This window comes from Salvelinus fontinalis, chromosome 20, assembly GCF_029448725.1.
Source record: "Salvelinus fontinalis isolate EN_2023a chromosome 20, ASM2944872v1, whole genome shotgun sequence".
Taxonomy (NCBI): Eukaryota; Metazoa; Chordata; class Actinopteri; order Salmoniformes; family Salmonidae; genus Salvelinus; species Salvelinus fontinalis.
Genome location: NC_074684.1, coordinates 33,557,459 through 33,578,195, shown reverse-complemented (window position 1 = coordinate 33,578,195; position 20,737 = coordinate 33,557,459). Strand labels below are relative to the sequence as shown.

Genomic DNA, 20,737 nt, shown 5'->3' with positions numbered 1-20,737 from the left:
GGCCAATACCCTCTCCATATTTGAATAGAAAAAAAGAGCCATCAAATTGTACAACCATCTAAAAACAAGGGACCCCAAAACATTTCATCACACAGCCCTACAATGTCAAGAGATGGAACAAGAGAACAGTCCCCTCAGCCAGCTGGTTCTGAAGCTCACTTCACTAACCAAACCAACCACAAAGAGCCTCAGGACAGCCCTCAGAAAATCTGGCCCAACCAAATCATCACAAAGCAAAAAGAAAAATATATCACCTATTGGAAAGACACCACAAAAAATCTAAGTAAACTTCAATGCTATTTGTCTCTAAACAGACAGTCCATGGTGGCAGACTATCTGACCACTGTGACTGATAGAAAACTGAGGAAAACACGGACTAGGTACAGACTCAGTGAGAACAGTCTGGCTATAGAGACCGGTCGTCACAGACAAACCTGGCTGCCCAGAGGACAGGTTGTGCTAACTCTGCTCCAGGGGAGAGGTAGAGACAGAGCTGCATTTCCTATTACACTGTGACAAATACTCAGACATAAGATAATCTTTCTTTCCCCAAATTTTTATTCATTACAAAAAATGTGAAACTATAACAGCTGAAGAATTTAAAAAATATATTTATTGGGTGAAAAGACTAAATGTTTTGGCAGCCAAATATGTGTCCTCCTGCTACAACCTGAGGGACAGCCAGTGAAAATGTAATGTAATGTCAATCATATTTCCCATTTTGTTTTGGCTTTCATACCATGTGATGGGGCTTCTCAGTCATGTTACTGCCTTACAGCTATTGCTTTAACGGATTCATATTCTCATTGATATCTTTTTGCTGTTGGTCACACAATTTTTTTAATATGTATACTTTGACAATGCAACTAATTTAACTTATCATGTCAATAAAGTCTCCTGAATTGAATTGAAATTGAGAGAGAGACCCTAAACAGGCCAGAGAGAGAGAGAGAGAGAGAGCTCCTCAAGAGCCAAAGACAACAGTGATAATCAGTGAACTCATCCAAAATCAATTTGCCTGAGACCTTCTAAAAGCGATTAAAATAGTCTGCTCTTCTTCCTTCAGGGCCGTGATACTCAGTGACCTAATTCACCACACATCAATCTGATGGTAGGACACTGAAGAGGCTACTTAGGCATCCATTGTGTGTGTGTGTGTGTGTGTGTGTGTGTGTGTGTGTGTGTGTGTGTGTGTGTGTGTGTGTGTGTGTGTGTGTGTGTGTGTGTACACATTACCTGTGTTACAGTAAGCATCCCAATCATGACTTCATCTCAGGATGAGAAGCTGATTTAAACACAGCAACAGTGAGGTAATCACAACAATAATAATAATAGTTTAGTCCAACACATACGGTGCTGGCTGTCTGTCGGGGAGAAAAAAAACAGTCAGTCAGACTGTCATATGGCAGGTTGATCCACTGCTGTGCGGGCCTTGACTGGATCCGTCTGGAGGAGGGAGGGGTACTCAGGCCTGGGCAGCATCACTGTCCAACGTGTCTGTGTTATGAAATAGGTCTGTCTGTCTGAAGGGTCAGTCTGTCTGAATGGTCAGTCTGTCTGAATGGTCAGTCTGTCTCAGAGTCAAATAGTGATGGCTCTGCTTCTTTAGTCCCTACTGCTGGTGGAACGTCTAATTCAACATTTAAAAAGTACTTAGTTTACAGCAGGTATTCAGTGCAGCGAAATGCTTACTTGCAAGCTCCCTCAACAATGCAGTACAAATATCAATACTGATGTTATCCCCCCCTTCTCCTATGCATTTAACATCCCAGCTCACGCCCGGCTGGTATGGACCATTGAGATGAGATGGCCATTGGACAGGTGTGTACAGGTGCATACAGATGTGTGGACCGATGTAGGCCATGACAAGTGTACGGCAGGTGTATATTACAGGTGTATTACAGGTGTACAAACTTACCATTGAGTCCATTAGGGATGCTCCTGTGATGGTGTGGCGCTGACAGGTCATCCATGGACCTCCTCTGGAAGGTGCTGCCCAGCTTGCCCTCCCTCTCCGCGGGCAGCTTGTGGTTGTGGCTGTGGTGGTGGTCGGGGCTACCTGCGCTCCCCGTGCTGGAGGTACTACTGCCATCCCCGAAGTCCCGAACTATCCCTGTCCCGCCGTTCAGGTTGGTGAGGCTGGACTGAGAGTCTATGGAGCTCCGGGAACCGGCTCCGTTCCTCTCCTCGTCCAGCATGAAAATGATCTCCTTCAGGTCCGTGTTCTCGCGCACCACTGTCTCCTGGTTGGCCTCGAGTTCTTTGAGCTTTAGCTGGTAGGTGCCCACCTCCTTCCACATGGCGTTCGCGGAGTACCGGCCAAACCGCTGCCACTCCCGGGACAGCTTCTTGCCCTTCTGCCGGTCGTCGTCCAGGAAGCAGCAGAGCTCGCGGAGCTCGTTGTTGTCGTCCTGGAGCTTCTGGTTGATCTCCTTCAGGTTGCGGATCTCGTGCAGGTGCACCTGCAGCCTCCGGTTAATGTCTTTCATCATGTTTCCGTGCTCGATCATCAGGTATAACTTCTCGCTGTCCACTCTCCTTAGCCTGTTGACCAGCTGCTCCTTGCCCCATTGCAGCAGCTCTTCGTCCGGTAGCTGATTCAGATCTGGCTCATTGGGTCCCTCGGACGGGTTTTTAGCCATGTCTCCGTCTGTGCTCTCTCCTCGGTCCAATAACGGTACGGAAATAAGCTGGATATTTAGGCTAAACTATCCGAGTCTCAATTGCGGAATTGTATTGAAATGTGAATACATGATAAGGAAATGATGCAAACAGTGGCACTTCGGATGGAAAAGTTCAATTAAACAAATTAAAATGGCAATGAAATGTTGGCTATTGCAACCATGCAGAAGACTGCACGCACAACTCCTTCAAAAAAAAAGATCACTGTCGAATCTTTGCAGTGCTTCTTGGTATTTTTTCATTCGTTCATAAATTGTGTATATATTGTGCAAAAACAAAACATGCGAATGTTTACTGATCAAATCTCCATCACTCATCTGAGAACTGTCAGGAGACCCATGAGCATCCCACCGCATGTGCACATCGTGCTCCGCACGTTCCACAGTGGAAGAAAATAACGAAAATATCCACGAAAATAAATAATTATTCAGATAAAAATCCAACAGAAATGTGCGCTTGGAAGGAATAAAAAAACAACTATTAGCCCTATATTTACTACACCAGCATGTTGCTTTTCCGAGACAACGGAAACGAACGAATTTTACAACAGACACAGTGCTCGACCTATTTCAAAGATAAGCCTTTTTTCCCCGAAGTGGTGACTGGTTAGTGCCTTGGCAGCGGATTGAATCCCCGAGCTCGTTGGGAATTTGCACGGTCCTCCCCCGCTTCCGCAGAGTGTAGAGTAGCGCAGACTCGGGTTTGAAATGGTACAGTAGAATCTCCGTCAAGACGGCCAATCAAGACGCAGGCAGGTAGCGAGATGGAGAGCGTGTCAACTCCATGCAATGAATGGGCCAGGAAGGAACTTCACACGTTATGAGAGGTGAAAATACATGAATTATCAATAGAATTAATAAAATGGGTCTGTTTTAAAAACAGCAATCTGCAATTGAAATGGTCAGTTCCAGGTGATTTGAGACAGGAATAGAAATTCAACAGAATAATTATGAAAATAGACCACTATTATTTTGTCTTTTTTTCTAAAACAACATTGTCAGTGGTTCATCCTGAAAAATACATCATGATTATTTCAATGATTTCTATATGATCTGCTATAACCATGTCATAAACATGATGATACCAGCCACCGTAGTCATAGACTGTTCTCTCTGCTACCGCACCGCAAGTGGTACCGGAGCGACAAGTCTAGGTCCAAGAGGCTTCTAAACAACTTCCACCCCCAAGCCATAAGACTCCTGAACAGGTAATCAAATGGCTACCCAGACTACTTGCATGATCTATTATGTATGCATAGTCACTTTAATAACTCTCCCTACATGTACATATTACCCCAATTACCTCGACACCGTTGCCCACCCACATTGGCCCGCTATTGTTATTTACCGCTGCTCTTTAATTATGTTATTCTTATCTCTTACTTTTCTTTGGTATTTTCTTAAAACTGCATTGTTGGTTGCCTATAAACATGTTATTAAAGTAACACAATGAAGCACTCTCTTGCTTTTAGTCAACTGAATGACATAGCCCTCTTAATTGCTATTCGCAAATGTTAGCTTTAGTCTACACATCCTTGCACTGGCATGTTGACCCAATTCCAACAATGGATACACCATTTCCAAACTTTGGACTAATTAAAAGAAACATCAAAGCTGAGGCTACAGACAAAAATAAATATCACACTTGAGATTGACTTTTCACAATGTCACCCATCATAAAAATCTAAGTAGAGCCCTTCCACTTGCTATTCAGTGAACAGGTGTCTAAAATGAGGTCATATGGGGCTGCAGGTAGCCTAGAGGTTAGAGCATTGGCCCAGTAACCGTAAGGTTGCAAGATCGAATCCCTGATCAGACAAGGTAAAAATCTGTCATTCTGTCCCTAAACAAGGCAGTTAACCCACTGTTCCTAGGTCATCATTGAAAGTAAGAATTTGTTTTTAACTGACTTGCCTAGTTAAATAAAGGTTAAATAAATATAAAAATGCATGTAAACAAGAAAGATACAAAACATGAGAATGAATGTTCTTGGTTTGTCTGCAGGTTCACAGCGACACCTTGTGGATAAAAGTATTCTAACCTTCAGGAGCTCAGTGATGTTTGGTCAATTATTTTATTAAAATACAGTAAATTCACTCCAACAGAGGCACTGTGGTAATGTTGGTTAGGAAGTTCATCAAAGTTAATATACTTTATAAAGCTCTTTATATTATGTGATAAATGGTATACTGCATAGTAACCTTTATATGATGTGATAAAAGGTATACTGCATAGTAACAACATGATAAGGGTGTATTAAGCAACAAGGAATCAGTACAATAACAAACACTCCTATGTCAAGTCTGTCCTAGTAACTCTCTTCATCACATAGAACCGTTATATTTAAGATATTATAAACTGGGTGGTTCAAGCCCTTATGCTGATTGGCTGAAATCTGTGGTATATCAGACCGTATGGCACGGGTATGACATAACATTTATTTTTACTGCTCTAATTACGTTGGTAACCAGTTTATAATAACAATAAGGCACCTTGGGGGTTTGTGGTATATGGCCAATATACCACAGCTAAGGGCTGTATCCAGGCCCTCCGTGTTACGTTGTGCATAAGAACGGCCCTTAGCCGTGGTATATTAGCTATATACCACACACAGTCGGGCCTTATTGCTTGATTATATTATTTCACCATTGATACAAAAAATAAACAATTGTTCAAAATCGATTTATTAAAAATAGCTGGATATTTAAATAAGCTGCTTCATTGAAAGAAAGAGGTAATTTGCTCCACTAGGAAGTGTAAGGAATAAGACAAGTAAGTTATAGAGAAGTACTAGTCATGTTCAGGCCCCAGTCAGGTCAGGCTGCGGGTGTCTGTCCTCTGTGTCTGATGTTACACACCACTCCACTCTTTGGTCTCAAAGACCCAGTGTCCAGGATGTCAAAGGACTGGCCAGGCAGCAGGCTGACGTCAAACCTCTGGAGCAGCTTGGCCATCACTACCTTGGCCTCCATCTGTGAACAACAGATCTCTTTAAAGGATGACAAATCTGGTGTGCTCAACTATAACGAAGTCTAAATTGGATGCAGAAGTCCAGGAGTAATCTAACTAGGATGGATAATAGGACAGCAGAGAACACTCCCAAATAAAGTTGTTTCAATGTATTTCATATGGACAGTCTGCTCACCTGTGCGAAGCTCTGTCCCAGACATGAGCGTGGTCCCAGGGAGAAAGGGTAGTAGCAGTAATAGGGTCTTCAGGACAGAAACAAACACAACATGTCTGTTAGCTCTTAAAGTGACTAAATGCACAGATTCCAAATGTGTTTTTCTGTTGCTCTTTAAGAGAAATTAGGGGGGTATATCCTCAAAATAGTCAGAATTAATTAAAGATAACTCAAGAAAGCTGTTATTAATTAGGGCATTTTTGTCGACAAGGTTTTAGTCACACAATTTTACATCTAGCTAAGGTGTTTGGTGCAGCATAAAATTCATAACTTGTTGTCTTATGTAAACAAAATCCGGTCCGCTGTGCAGGTCTGTCTCACTGTCTGTGTGTTGTGCCGTACCATTGGATGGAGCACAATCAACGCAGCTGTTGATCTCGTGTTAGTGGGAAATGTTGAAATCAAAATCCAACACACATGTAAGTAATGATGAACTCTTGTACACAAATCTCACAAAACTCCTTTGTGGACGATACGGACTTAAATTAACCTACTTGCACTTTTTAGTCAATTTTGGCACTGGAAGAAAAGTTTCTGGCTAATATCGATGTCACATATGCCGTTTTCAACGAGAGAAGTTGATTCTCGAGTTCAGTTGTGCTTTAATCAATTCAAATGTTGTAAAGAAACAATAAAAACGAATCTTGTGACTTACTTGGCAGCGTCTGGATGGAACCTCTCTGGGTCAAACTTCAGCGGGTCCTCAAAGAACTTATCCAACCTTCCACAGACATACGAATTGAACTGTAAACAGACAAGATGTCGGCAAACTGTCACCTTAGAGAGCCTTTTTATTTCTCTATTTGGTTAGGTCAGGGTGTGATTTGGGTGGGCATTCTAGTTTTCTATTTCTTTGTTGGCCGGGTATGGTTCCCAATCAGAGGCAGCTGTCTATCGTTGTCTCTGATTGGAAATCATACTTAGGAAGCCTGTTTTTCCACCCTAGTTTGTGGGGAGTTGTTTTTGCACAGTAGCTGAGAGCCCTGCAGAACTTTACGTTCGTTTATATTGTTTTGACGGTGTTTCATTATTAAATTAATCATGAACACTTTCCACGCTGCGCTTTGGTGTCACTCATTCAACGACGGACATAACACAAAACAAAAGATTTAAGACAGTTTAGTAAATAAGTGTGCTGAGGTGTTGACTACACTGTTAAAATGAAGGGAATTGTAACACGTAAACTAGTGGCAACTGAGCTGCCACCAACTTGAAGGAGACAAAACCATATCTTTGCTGGAGTATTTAAACATCATCCTGAGATGTCTTGAAACATTACTTGGTGTGTTGTAACAGCACTAAATCAAATATTGTGCAACACCTTGCCAGGGACTGGGAGCACTAACACTATTTTTGGTGTTTCGAGTTCTGTCTAGTGCAGAACTAGATCCCTTTATCTGGTGTCTTAATGTGTTATGTATTTGATCATACCATTTTGGCATGCATTGTCAAGCACAGTGTTCAAACCACCAGCAGTAACTGGAGATTGAACTGCAAGCACCGAGGACTCTGCAGTTACCTCTTCCTCTGAAACTCATGAATGTGGGAATGGGTGCTGTCCTCACTGAACGTCAAATTGTCTGGTTGGTTTTGATATCCGTTCATCATGATCCATTACACTGCACGGCACAACAAACTGCTTAATACCAATATAGAAATACAGTCTTCTTTCTTTAAACATGTACACAACATTGTGTGAAAGAATCATAGTCTAAAAATGTTGAATTACCCACAATCCTCTCAAAAACAGTCACACTTCAAGATAAATGAAAGGTGATTAAAACCAAAGACTTCCAATGGGTTCAATCAATATATTGTCTCTCACTTTGGTTATCCTCATAAAAGATTACATTTTGAGTAACATTAAATCAAATTTGTCACATGCGCCGAATACAACAGGTGTCACGTTCCTGACCTTATTTCCTTTGTTCAGTCTTGTTTAGTTGGTCAGGACGTGAGCTGGGTGGGCATTCTATGTTATGTGTTTCTATGTTTGGTTTAGGGTTGTCAACTAGCCTGATATGGTTCTTAATCAGGGGCAGGTGTTTCACGTTTCCTCTGATTGGGAACCATATTTAGGTAGGCTGTTCTCACTGTTTGTTTGTGGGTGATTGTTCCTGTTCATTGTGTTCTTCGTTGTCTGTATGTTCAGGTCTGTAGCGTCATTAGTTTCATTTTCTGTTTATTGTTTTTGTTCGTGTTGTTAAGTGTTTCCAATAAATATGGAAACATACCACGCTGCGCTTTGGTCCTCCTCTCTTCCACCTAACGACGAGCGTTACAACAGGTGTAGTCCTTACCGTGAAATGCTTACAAGCCCTTAACCAACAATGCAGTTAAGAAAGAGTTATTTACTAATTAAAGTAAAATGAATCAAATCAATCTAAAAGTAACACACTATGAAAAGCCAACTGACATTTACTTCTGAGGTGCTGACTTGCTGCACCCTCGACAACTACTGTGATTATTATTATTTGACCATGCTGGTCATTTATGAACATCTTGGCCATGTTCTGTTATAATCCACCCAGCACAGCCAGAAGAGGACTGGCCATCCCTCATAGCCTGGTTCCTCTAGGTTTCTTCCTAGGTTTTGGCCTTTCTAGGGAGTTTTTCCTAGCCACCGTGCTTCTACACCTGCATTGCTTGCTGTTTTAGGCTGGGTTTCTGTACAGCACTTTGAGATATCAGTTGATGTAAAAAAGGCTATATAAATACATTTGATTTTAATAAATGTACATAACAATAACGAGGCTATATACAGGGGGTAAGGTAGGGCTACTGAGTCAATGTGCGGGGGTACAGGTTAGTCAAGGTCATTTCTAAGTGATTATGCATAGATAGTAAACAGCAAGGAGCAGTGTAAAAACAAAGGGGATCAATGTAAATAGTCCAGGTAGATTAATTGTTCATTAAGTTGGATTTACATTACATTGGTGAAATGAAATTCAAAAATCCTTGAAAAAACCTTGCATACTTTTGGGGGTATTTTTACTTTATTGAGACAGTTCTGAAATTACAGAGGGGATTCAGACAATTGGGAGAAACAGATTGAAGGGTTGGGGTGGGGAATTGAACCCTGGTCTACAGTGGGGAAGGAGTGACCTGTCTTAACCAGGTGTGTTACCTCTAGACCACAGGCTCTGCATGACTTATATTCATTTTTATTAAATATATGTTGGTAGTTTTTTAGTTTCAATTTCAATTCAGCCCAGAATAATTTTTACAGTGTGGCCGAGTGGTTAAAATTTCAACTAAATGTACCATGTATTTTTATTTATTATTAACTTTTTACCCCTTTTTCTCCCCAATTGGTAGTTACAGCCTTGTCCCATCGCTGCAACTCCTGTACGGACTCGGGAGAGGCGAAGGTCGAGACCCATCAGTCCTCCGAAACACGACCCTGCCAAGCCACACTGCTTCTTGACACACTGCTTGCTTAACCCGGAAGCCAGCCGCACCAATGTGTCAGAGGAAACACCATCCAACTGGCGACCGTGTCAGCTTGCAGGTGCCCGACCCGCCACAGTAGTCGCTAGAGCGCGATGGGACAAGGACATACCGGCCGGCCAAACCCTCCCCTGACGACGCTGGGCCAATTATGCGCCGCCTCATGGGTCTCCCGGTCACGACTGGCTGCGACACAGCCCGGGATCAAACCCGGGTCTGTAGTGACGACTCAAGCACTCCACTCTGGAGCGCAAAATGTGCCATGTCACTGCCCCTCCTGTTTCTAACCTGTCTAAGTAAAGCATTAAAAGAAAAGTGGAATTCCACCCCAAAAAATTATCCATAGGCCCTTATCATCAATCAATATTTAGGCTATAAACCATTTGTATTTCTAAACCATTGATTGTATGAGAAACACCGTTTTTGAGTTTTGATGCTGCCTTTCACATGAAACCCCAAAAAGTGTTTCACACCAATATTCAAGTTGAAAACCCACTTTGGTTGTTTCAGAGTTCCTACAATTCTGTTTTAAAACACATTCTGTGTATTAAAACATTTACATTGGGTTCACATTCAAAACACCCAGATCTCAGCTTAGGTGCTCTACCTGTCATAGTTCCATTACACAATCAGGGTGTTGAGACATTTTATGTTTACAGTGTAACAGAAGAAAAGTCAATGATAGAAAAATTCTAAATCTATCCATTAAATAAATGGGAGCCATACTGGCTTTGACAAGGCTACTTCATTCCTTTACTACATTGAGGTATGAGCCATACTGGCTTAGACAAGGATACTTCATTCCTTTACTACATTGAGGTATGAGCCATACTGGCTTAGACAAGGCTACTTCATTCCTTTACTACATTGAGGTATGAGCCATACTGGCTTAGACAAGGACACTTCATTCCTTTACTACATTGAGGTATGAGCCATACTGGCTTAGACAAGGACACTTCATTCCTTTACTACATTGAGGTACCACAGCTTATCACATGTTAACACCACAACTACACTTAGAGATATTATCATACAACAACACTCATCACTCATCCACATTGTTTTTGAGGTGACTACTCACGACGCATGTGACTCCTGCTGGGATGGGGATGCCGTTGATGACGATGTCGTTGGGGATGAAGCGAGAAGTGCCTGGTGCTGTAGGGTACAACCTTAGAGTCTCCTTCAAAACCTGACGGGGGGGAGATGATATAAATCAAACACAACATGCTGATTAATTAACGATGTGAAGAGTTACCTGACCCGAGACTTGAACACTTGCGTTAGCTCCCTGAGGTACATTCCACTGGGCACAGACATCAATTCAACGTCTAGTTTTGATTTATATTTGAGTTGTCAACATGAATTAAACGTGAATTCAACAAAACATTTCACCATGTCATTGGATTTAAGTTAAAAGTTGGGTGCAAAAAGACGAAATGGCCTCATGTCTTTTTGCAAATCCAATCGGTTTCCCACGTTGATTCAGCGTCATCGCATAGATGTTTTTAAGTTGAAATGACGTGGAAACAATGTCGACTGAACCAGTTGTTGCCCAGTGGGATGTAATAGGCTTTAGCTCAGCCAGCTAAAACAGTCTTGTAGCATTCAGACGAACCGGGTTTACATCCAGTTGGTCACACAGTTAACTGCAGTTAATATAGTACAAGTATAGTTGAGATGGCACCGACAGAAATGGCAGCTCTGCTTCTAGCTCCTAAGCAACTTTGCAGAATTGCTTTTTTGTACAGTATGAAATAGTATACTAGATAATTAGTAGTGACAAGACAACACAAAATTGACATGGGACAGGTAGATCATTTACCTGAGACAGGTAGGTCATTTCCCCCAGGTCGTCGAAGTTGATTTCCTGTTTCATCCCGAGGACGTCATCCACTTCCTGCCTCACCCTGGAGAGGGCAGAGACACTCACAAACTCAACCAACCTGTTTTTATTACAGAAATGATCAATAACCAAAATATAAATTATGAAAACAAGTCCTACTGTCACGCCCTGATCTATTTCACCTGTCCTTGTGATTGTCTCCACCCCCTCCAGGTGTCGCTTATTTTCCCCAGTGTATTTATCCCTGTGTTTCCTGTCTCTCTGTGCTAGTTCGTACTATCAAGGCGAGACCAAAATGCAGACACAGGAGGCAGATGGTTGGAGTCTTACAATGTTTATTAATCCAAAGGGGTAGGCAAGAGAATGGTTGTGGCCAGGCAAAAAGGTCAAAACCAGATCAGAGTCCAGGAGGTACAGAGTGGCAGATAGGCTCGTGGTCAAGGCAGGCAGAATGATGAGGCAGGCGGGTACAAAGTCCAGAAACAGGCAAGGGTCAAAACCGGGAGGACTAGAGAAAGGAAAATGCAAAAGCAGGAGAACAGGAAAACCGCTGGTTCATTGGAAACATACAAGATGAACTGGCACAGAGAGACACGAACCGCAGGGATAAATACACTGGGGAAAATAAGCGACATCTGGAGGGGGTGGAGACAATCACAAGGACAGGTGAAATAGATCAGGGCGTGACACCTACTTCGTCAATATCTCTGGCAGCCTTCCCAGTTCCATGACAGCAAAAGCTAGTTGATTGGCTGTTGTCTCTTGCCCTGTCAAGATTAAAACAACAAAAACACTGTCACTTTTGTTTCTTCAAACTTCAATTGTGCGGGAAAAACTATATTAGTAAGATGGAATAAAAGAAAGAATAGCGCTTATTTCAGGGAGACGTACCAGCAATGAAGAACGTCACAAAGTTGTCCAGCATAAGCTCCTCATCATCGTTTGCTATGATTTCCTCTGAAATTATGGAAATATATCAGTTTACAGCATTGAGACAGTAGTGCTACTCAAGGCCCGATTAAGAACTCATAGGCGCCGTGCCAAACCGTCTTTTAAGACAATACGTTGGTGTTTCCTTTATTTTGGCAATTTCTTGTTTTTGCCATATGTGTGGGCTTAGGCTTGCAGCTTATTTAATTTTCTTTGTATTAATCAGTTATCCAATTAATCACGGTACTCCATTTTGTTTATCTGTCGGCCCCAGCCTCGAACTCAGGCCCTGTGTGTAGTTAACTGACCCTCTCTGCCCATTCATCGCCATTTTACCTGTTGTTGTCTTATCTGATTAGCTGTTGTTGTCTTACCAGTTCTTCTCTTAGCTAGCTCTCCCAATCAACACCTGTGATTGCTTAATGCCTCGCTTTATGTCTCTCTCTGATGTCAAAATGCCTTGTATACTGTTGTTTAGGGTAGTTATCATTGTTTTATTTTACTACGGAGCCCCTAGCCCCACTCAACATGCCTCAGATACCCCTTTTGTTCCACCTCCCACACATGGGGTGACCTCACCAAGCATAACTAGTGCCTCCAGAGATGCAACCTTTCTCATCATCACTCAATGCCTGGGTTTACCTCCACTGTACCCGCACCCCACCAAACCCGTCTGTACATTATGCCCTGAATGTATTCTACCACGCCCAGAAATCTGCTCCTTTTATTCTCTGTCCCAACGCACTAGACGACCAGTTTTGATAGCCTTTAGCCGTACCCTCATCCTACTCCTCCTCTGGTGATGTGGAGGTTAACCCAGGCCCTGTGCGTCCTCAGGCGCTCTCATTTGTTGACTTCTGTAACCGTAAAAGCCTTGGTTTCATACATGTTAACATCAGAAGCCTTATTTTACTCACTGCTTTAGCACACTACGCCAACCCCGATGTCCTTTCTGTGTCTTGAATCCTGGCTTAGGAAGGCCACCAAAAATTCTGAGATTTCCATACCCAACTACAGACATTTTCCGTTGAGATAGAACTGCCAAAGGGGGAGGAGTTGCAATCTACTGCAGAGATAGCCTGCCAAGTTCTGTCATACTTTCCAGGTCTATGCCCAAACAGTTTAAAAAATGTATCTCTCCAGAAATAAGTCTCTCACTGTTGCCGCCTGTTATAGACCCCCCTCAGCTCCCAGCTGTGCCCTGGACACCATATGTGAATTGATTGCCCCCCAGAACGAACTCTTCAGAGTTCGTTCTGCTAGGTGACCTAAATTGGGATATGCTTAACACCCCGGCCTTCCTACAATCTAAGCTAGATTCCCTCAATCTCACACAAATTATCAAGGAACCCACCAGGTACAACACTAAATCCGTAAACATGGACACCCTCCTAGATATTATCCTGACCAACTTGCCCTCCAAATATACCTCTGATGTTTTCCAATCAGGATCTCAGCGATCCCTGCCTCATTGCCTGCATCCATTATGGGTCCGTGGTCAAACGACCACGCCTCATCACTGTCAAACGCTCCCTAAAACACTTCTGTGAACAGGCCTTTCTAATCAACCTGGCCCAGGTATCCTGGAAGGATATTGACCTCCTCCCGTCAGTAGAGGATGCCTGGTTGTTCTTTAAAAGTAATTTCATCACCATCTTAAATAAGCATGCCCCATTCAAAAAATGTTGAACTAAGAAGAGATATAGTCCTTGGTTCACTCCAGACTTGACTGCCCTTGACCAGCACAAAAACATCCTGTGGCGTACTGCACTAGCATCGAATAGTCCCCACGATATGCAACTATTCAGGGAAGTCAGGAACCAATACACAGTCAGTTAGGAAAGCAAAGACTAGCTTTTTCAAACATAAATTTGCATCCTGCAGCTCTAACTCCAAAAGGTTCTGGGACACTGTAAAGTCCATGGAGAATAAGAGCACCTCCTCCCAGCTGCCCAGTGCACTGAGGCTAGGAAACACTGTCACCACCAATAAATCCACGATAATTGAGAATTTCAATAAGCATTTCGCAATGGCTGGCCATGCTTTCCTCCTGGCTACCTCAACCCCGGCCAACAGATCAGCACCCCCCGCAGCTACTTGCCCAAGCCTCCCCAGCATCTCCTTCACCCAAATCCAGATAGCAGATGTTCTGAAATAGCTGCAAAACCTGGACCCGTACAAATCAACTGGGCTAGACAATCTGGACCCTCTCTTTCTAAAATGATCTGCCTCCATTGTTGCAACCCCTATTACTAGTCTGTTTAACCTCTTCTCTGATTCTTTGATCCACCTCTATGCAGATGACACCATTCTGTATACATCTGGCCCTTCTTTGGACACTGTGTTAACAATCCTCCAAACGAGCTTCAATGCCATACAACACTCCTTCCGTGGCCTCCAACTGCTCTTAAATGCAAGCAAAACTAAATGCGTGCTCTTCAACCGCTCACTGTATATAGATTTTTCTATTGTTATTCACTGTACTTTTGTTAATCCCATGAGTAACTCTGTGTTGTTTTTTGTCGCACTGCTTTGAATTATCTTGGCCAGGTCGCAGTTGTAAATGAGAACTTGTTCTCAACTGTCCTACCTGGTTAAATAAAGGTGAAATATATACACTGCTCAAAAAAATAAAGGGAACACTTAAACAACACAATGTAACTCCAAGTCAATCACACTTCTGTGAAATCAAACTGTCCACTTAGGAAGCAACACTGATTGACAATAAATTTCACATGCTGTTGTGCAAATGGAATAGACAAAAGGTGGAAATTATAGGCAATTAGCAAGACACCCCCAATAAAGGAATGGTTCTGCAGGTGGTGACCACAGACCACTTCTCAGTTCCTATGCTTCCTGGCTGATGTTTTGGTCACTTTTGAATGCTGGCGGTGCTTTCACTCTAGTGGTAGCATGAGACGGAGTCTACAACCCACACAAGTGGCTCAGGTAGTGCAGTTCATCCAGGATGGCACATCAATGCGAGCTGTGGCAAAAAGGTTTGCTGTGCCTGTCAGCGTAGTGTCCAGAGCATGGAGGCGCTACCAGGAGACAGGCCAGTACATCAGGAGACGTGGAGGAGGCCGTAGGAGGGCAACAACCCAGCAGCAGGACCGCTACCTCCGCCTTTGTGCAAGGAGGAGCACTGGCAGAGCCCTGCAAAATGACCTCCAGCAGGCCACAAATGTGCATGTGTCTGCTCAAACGGTCAGAAACAGACTCCATGAGGGTGGTATGAATGCCCGACGTCCACAGGTAGGGGTTGTGCTTACAGCCCAACACCATGCAGGACGTTTGGCATTTGCCAGAGAACACCAAGATTGGCAAATTCGCCACTGGCGCCCTGTGCTCTTCACAGATGAAAGCTGTGGAGAAAGACGCCGTGGAGAACGTTCTGCTGCCTGCAACATCCTCCAGCATGACCGGTTTGGCGGTGGGTCAGTCATGGTGTGGGGTGGCATTTCTTTGTGGGGCCGCACAGCCCTCCATGTGCTCGCCAGAGGTAGCCTGACTGCCATTAGGTACCGAGATGAGATGCTCAGACCCCTTGTGAGACCATATGCTGACACATGCACATTTGTGGCCTTTTGCAGGGCTCTGGCAGTGCTCCTCCTTGCACAAAGGCGGAGGTAGCGGTCCTGCTGCTGGGTTGTTGCCCTCCTACGGCCTCCTCCACGTCTCCTGATGTACTGGCCTGTCTCCTGGTAGCGCCTCCATGCTCTGGACACTACGCTGACAGACACAGCAAACCTTTTTGCCACAGCTCGCATTGATGTGCCATCCTGGATGAACTGCACTACCTGAGCCACTTGTGTGGGTTGTAGACTCCGTCTCATGCTACCACTAGAGTGAAAGCACCGCCAGCATTCAAAAGTGACCAAAACATCAGCCAGGAAGCATAGGAACTGAGAAATGGTCTGTGGTCACCACCTGCAGAACCATTCCTTTATTGGGGGTGTCTATAATTTCCACCTTTTGTCTATTCCATTTGCACAACAGTATGTGAAATTTATTGTCAATCCGTGTTGCTTCCTAAGTGGACAGTTTGATTTCACAGAAGTGTGATTGACTTGGAGTTACATTGTGTTGTTTAAGTGTTCCCTTTATTTTTTTGAGCAGTATATATATATTTTTTCATCTGTGGAGATGGGAGAACCTTCCAGAAGGACAGTAATCTCTGCAGCACTCCACCAATAAGGCCTTTAAGGTAGAGTGGCCAGAACGAAGCCACTCCTCAGTAAAAGGCACATGACAGCCCGCTTGGAGTTTTCCAAAAGCCACCTAAAGACTCTCAGACCATGAGAAACAAGATTCCCTGGTCAGATGAAACCAATACTGGACTATTTGGCCTGAATGTCTAGCGTCATGTCTGGAGGAAACCTGTCACCATCCCTATGGTGAAGCATGGTGGTGGCAGCATGTTTTTCAGCGGCAGGGACTGGGAGACTAGTCAGGATCGAGGCAAAGATGAACGGAGCAAAGTACAGAGATATCCTTGATGAAAACCTGATACAGAGTGCTCAGGACCTCAGACTGGGGTGAAAGTTCATCTTCCAACAGGATAACATCCCTAAGCACACAGCCAAGACAATGCAGGAGTGGCTTCGGGACAAGTCTCTGAATGTCCTTGAGTGGCCCAGCCAGAGTCCAGACTTGAACCCGATCCAACATCTCCGGAGAGACCTGAAAATAGCTGTGCACCGACGCTCCCCATCTAACCTGACAGAGCTTGAGAGGATCTGCAGAGAAGAATGGGAGAAACTCCCCAAATACAGATGTGCCAAGCTTGTAGCATCATACCCAAGAAGACTTGATGCTGTAATTGCTGCCAAAGGTGCTTCAACAAAGTACTGAGTAAAGGGTCTGAATACTTATGTAAATGTGATTATTTCAATTTTTTAAATTAGCAAACATTTCTAAAAACCTGTTTTTGCTTAATCATTATGGGGTATTGTGTGTAGAATGATGAGGGGAAAAAACGATGTAATCAATTTTAGAATAAGGCTGTAACGTAACAAAATGTGGAAAAAGTCAAAGGGTCTAAATAATATATAGTGTATACATTTCCCTTTTTTGTTGAAAATATAATTTATTTTTTATTTTGCTGCCTCTTGGGCCCCCCATGGGCATGGGCCCAGGGCCTTAAGCCCCAGTAAGTCCCTGCATTAACCTGGTGCTACTGAACCTCATCAATAACATCACTGTTTTAGCAAGTCACATGCAGAGTCACAGGTAAAAGGTCTCCAATGTTAGCCTGGTCCCAGATCTGTACAGATCTAGGATCAGGCTACTACAACATGCCTTTGCCAGCCGTCTTGAGTATCTGTGTGAGGATGTCTTTTGGAACGTCCTCTCCGTTTTGGATGGCCATTTTCCTCTCGTTGATCCACTGTCTGCCTGTCGAACGCAGCAGCTGACAAGACTTCTTCACCTTGTTGATGAACTTCTTGTTCTTTGGGTAGAACTACATATGTAGGATCTTAATTTGATTACTCTTTTTAAATTATGTGAATTTTCCTGCATAGCAGGAAATGCAAATGTGTGTATTGAATGTTTAAAGAGGCTTGTAAAGTTTGTAATTTCCACTTAAAAATGTCAGACTTGATATGCCCTGATGTAAAATGTATCAACCCCTACAAAAACAAAAAATGTCCATTAATTATAATCCACATAATAATTCACATTTCTGTTGCTGCAGGATTATTTTCCTGCTGTAGCAAACGGGCTCAAAATAAAATCCTACATCTTTAGAGATATGTCATCCGACCATTTATTTAAATTCCATCTAGGGACTGTGACGCTGTAAAACGCATTATGGTGCATTTAGCCACATCTTACAGGCTTCTGTTCATGAGTGTCAATGTTTTCACTGTATTTGTTTCTTATAAAATAGGATTGTATCTGATGAAACTGTAGGATTTCAAATAGATAAATTCAATAAGCCATCGTTCTCGAGAAGCATCACTAACATACTTGATGTCATTATTTACCTGGAAGGTGAAGTCTCTGAGATAGTGGATCGCTCCCTTCAGACACATCTCTATTGCGTTGGGGAACGGAGAGTCACTCTCCTTCAACAGATCCAGCTCCACTCCAAACGCCACCTACAGATTATATAAAAACAGAGGATTGACAACATCTTACAACACGATATGGTAAAACTCCTGGTTCTAGTTATGCTAATTATAGCTAGCACATTGGCATGGTGAGACTAAATTGTATATAGCTTAGGTAATGAGTGTGTTATCAGTTGTCATAAGCAGAAAACTGCCTGTTATGACAATTTTTTACTGTCAGATATACAAACAAATGTAGCTTTATAAGAGAAAGAATAAAGCATAAGGGCAGTGTGGTGATCTGATGGGAACAGGAAGTGACCGTTACCTTAGTGATGACATCCAGTGTCACACAGTTGAACATGTGTTGCATGTTGGCAGCTGTGTTGGTGTCAGCCATGTCTGCCAGTTTATCCATCAGCTTCTCTGCCCTCTCGTTGAACGCACCCATCTGACCCCGCAGGTACCTAACAATACACAGCAATGATGGATGGATGAACAGATGGATGGCTGGATGGATTGATCAATTGATTATTACACCATGTGAAATGGATAAGTGACTTACAGACTGCTAAAGGCAGGGTCCATTATTCTTCGCTGTTTGTACCACTCATCATGATTCTGTGCTGTGACCAGGCCATTTCCAAAAAACCTATGAAGGACAACAGAGTATTTACCCTAAGACTGAATTAACTGACCAGTGACCAAGTTGTCCCGGTTGAATGTCTATATGCTCTGTAAGCTACACATGCGATAACCAGCATTAGGAGGGATTGTGTTGAAAGAGTTTGTACCAACCAAAACATTGACACAATAAATAGTAGTAGGAAGTATATTTAGATAACATTAATTATACAGAGTACTCACCTCTGTCCAAACAGGTTGAAGAGACGCTTGTAGAACAGTGGGGCTTTGGGGTACTTAGGTGACATCAGGACTTCCTGTGGAGACAAAGCAAAGTGTCAGATTGAAGGGGAATTGGGGTAATGGGTTATTTTACAGCACTTTAAGTTCAGAAATTAACATGGTAAAATGTATGATTACACTAATCTTGGTTAACCCAGAACTAAAATCTTGCTTAATTTGGTCAGGTGTTTACATAGTCAGTCCATCAGAGATTATAATTATAGTAATTTCACAGCTTTACCTTGGTGGTATCAGGACAGGTCACACACAACATCACAACATGCATACCGTTGATACGGTAGACCGGTCCATATGTCTCAGCCCTGTCAAAGATAGAATAGATCTTTATTGTCCCGGGAAAAACAACACCTGATCATGTGTATGTGTGTGCGTGCGTGTATGTCGACTGCTGCTCAATAGCATTCAACTCACCATTCCAGGAATTTGTCGTGGATAACTCGATCATTGCTCATCTCCCTCTGAATGGTTGGTAAATGTCCAAATAAAAAACTGGGGAGAACAAGAGACGAATTAATCCATAAATGAAAAATAAAGGGGATTGGAAATGATGCAGACAATTACATTGATGGAAGCCACATTCTTTCCGCAATATTAAGCTCATCCACCCCCCCCCCAAAAAAAAAAAATATATATATTTTTTATAAATAAAATTAAATAAGAACTTTATGACATGAGTGATACCTGGTGAAAATGAAAAAGCAGGTGAAACAGCGACCCTGACTGTTGAGGTTAACTTTCACCTAGTTCCTTATCAACAAATCCGATGCGTTGTCACTCGATATAGTTGAAAATAACTTTTAGGTACAGCATTTTAAAATAAATATTCAAGTTACATAATACTGACTCACCTATCCCTTGGTGGTCCCGGTATGTGATCATATTTCAGATGAATATATTTTATGTAAAGACAAAAACAGAGAAATGCGATGAAAATCAATCCAAGCAGGCAAATAAGCAAATAACCGATCCAACCTGCAAAAAAAGGGAAAAGTGCCATATTACCAAAGACTAGATAGCTCGCGGTGACCCTTTTTAACAGAATTTGGTCACCCGTAGTACTAGTAGTAGATAGGCATATGTGAAGCGAGATGGTTTACTCTGCATAAAATATGTCCACGTTAAGCAGATCGTTAATTATTAATTCGTTTTGGAGTGGCTGCGGTTCCGCATTTTCTGGAACCCCACTTGTATGGAGCAAGATATCTGCCAAAAGGTTGAATATACACATCGTTAGGAATGTAAGAAAATCCATATGTAAATTGTAAGGATGGTAAGAAAAGCCATGCGTGAAACATGAAATGTAAACGTTAAAATAGATCTGTAAACGTACAAACCCTATGTTCCGACTATGAATGAACATTTACATGTTCAATTCTTACTTTACAACTCCCTTCACTCGGTAATAGATCTTTTAAATACAGTGCATTCGGGAAAGTATTCAGACCCCTTCCCGTTTTCCACATGTGTGACTCGTTTCAGGAAACTAGGCATATGTCGCATGTCACTACTTAACAGGAGAGCCGTTTGAACGTAAACTTATTTTTATAATCAAAATGCGTTTTGGGGCAGAAATGCCTTCTTGAACATGTAAACTTGCATGTGCCTTACAAACAAACTTGTATGCCATCTGTAAATACGAATACAATTGTTAAATGATGAGCCT

The 20,737-nt window shown here is 42.6% G+C and overlaps 2 protein-coding genes across 6 annotated transcripts in view; both read right to left on the bottom strand.

Annotated features, from left to right (window-relative positions):
- LOC129817758 (coiled-coil domain-containing protein 85C-A-like) overlaps positions 1-3,467 on the bottom strand; it is a 125,895-nt gene extending 122,428 nt beyond the window's left edge. Inside the window, exon 1 of one of the 4 annotated variants that reach the window (XM_055873298.1) lies at positions 1,919-3,467. In XM_055873298.1, the coding sequence (XP_055729273.1) occupies positions 1,919-2,642 (724 nt within the window). In that variant the 5' untranslated portion in view covers positions 2,643-3,467. The remainder of the gene's footprint in view (positions 1-1,918) is intronic. The other 3 variants (XM_055873296.1, XM_055873295.1, XM_055873294.1) reach the window with 3 other exon arrangements.
- A 1,269-nt stretch (positions 3,468-4,736) lies between these two features.
- LOC129817757 (cholesterol 24-hydroxylase-like) lies at positions 4,737-20,201 on the bottom strand. Of its 2 annotated transcripts, none has more exons than XM_055873292.1 (15): positions 19,923-20,201; positions 19,486-19,563; positions 19,295-19,376; positions 19,015-19,088; positions 18,713-18,799; positions 18,476-18,614; positions 18,082-18,195; positions 17,393-17,555; positions 12,053-12,118; positions 11,856-11,928; positions 11,141-11,225; positions 10,397-10,507; positions 6,521-6,609; positions 5,827-5,893; positions 4,737-5,653 (listed from the first exon to the last, which is right to left on the bottom strand). In XM_055873292.1, exons 1-15 carry the CDS (start codon positions 20,069-20,071, stop codon positions 5,498-5,500), a joined length of 1,533 nt encoding a protein of 510 aa, XP_055729267.1. In that variant the 5' UTR covers positions 20,072-20,201; the 3' UTR covers positions 4,737-5,497. The 2 variants fall into 2 exon arrangements, with proteins under 2 accessions (XP_055729267.1, XP_055729268.1); XM_055873293.1 differs by having other exon boundaries at positions 17,393-17,543; positions 19,923-20,200.
- Between the last annotated feature and the right edge of the window lie 536 nt (positions 20,202-20,737).

Coding starts and splice junctions, on each gene's coding strand:
- LOC129817757 (XM_055873292.1), bottom strand. CDS start 20,071: ATGGCACTTTTCCCTTTTTTTGCAGGTTGGATCGGTTATTTGCTTATT. Junction 6,610..10,396: donor CAGCAGGAGTCACATGCGTC/GTGAGTAGTCAC, acceptor GTCTGTTTACAG/TTCAATTCGTATGTCTGTGG. Junction 5,894..6,520: donor TTCCATCCAGACGCTGCCAA/GTAAGTCACAAG, acceptor TCTGTCCTGAAG/ACCCTATTACTGCTACTACC.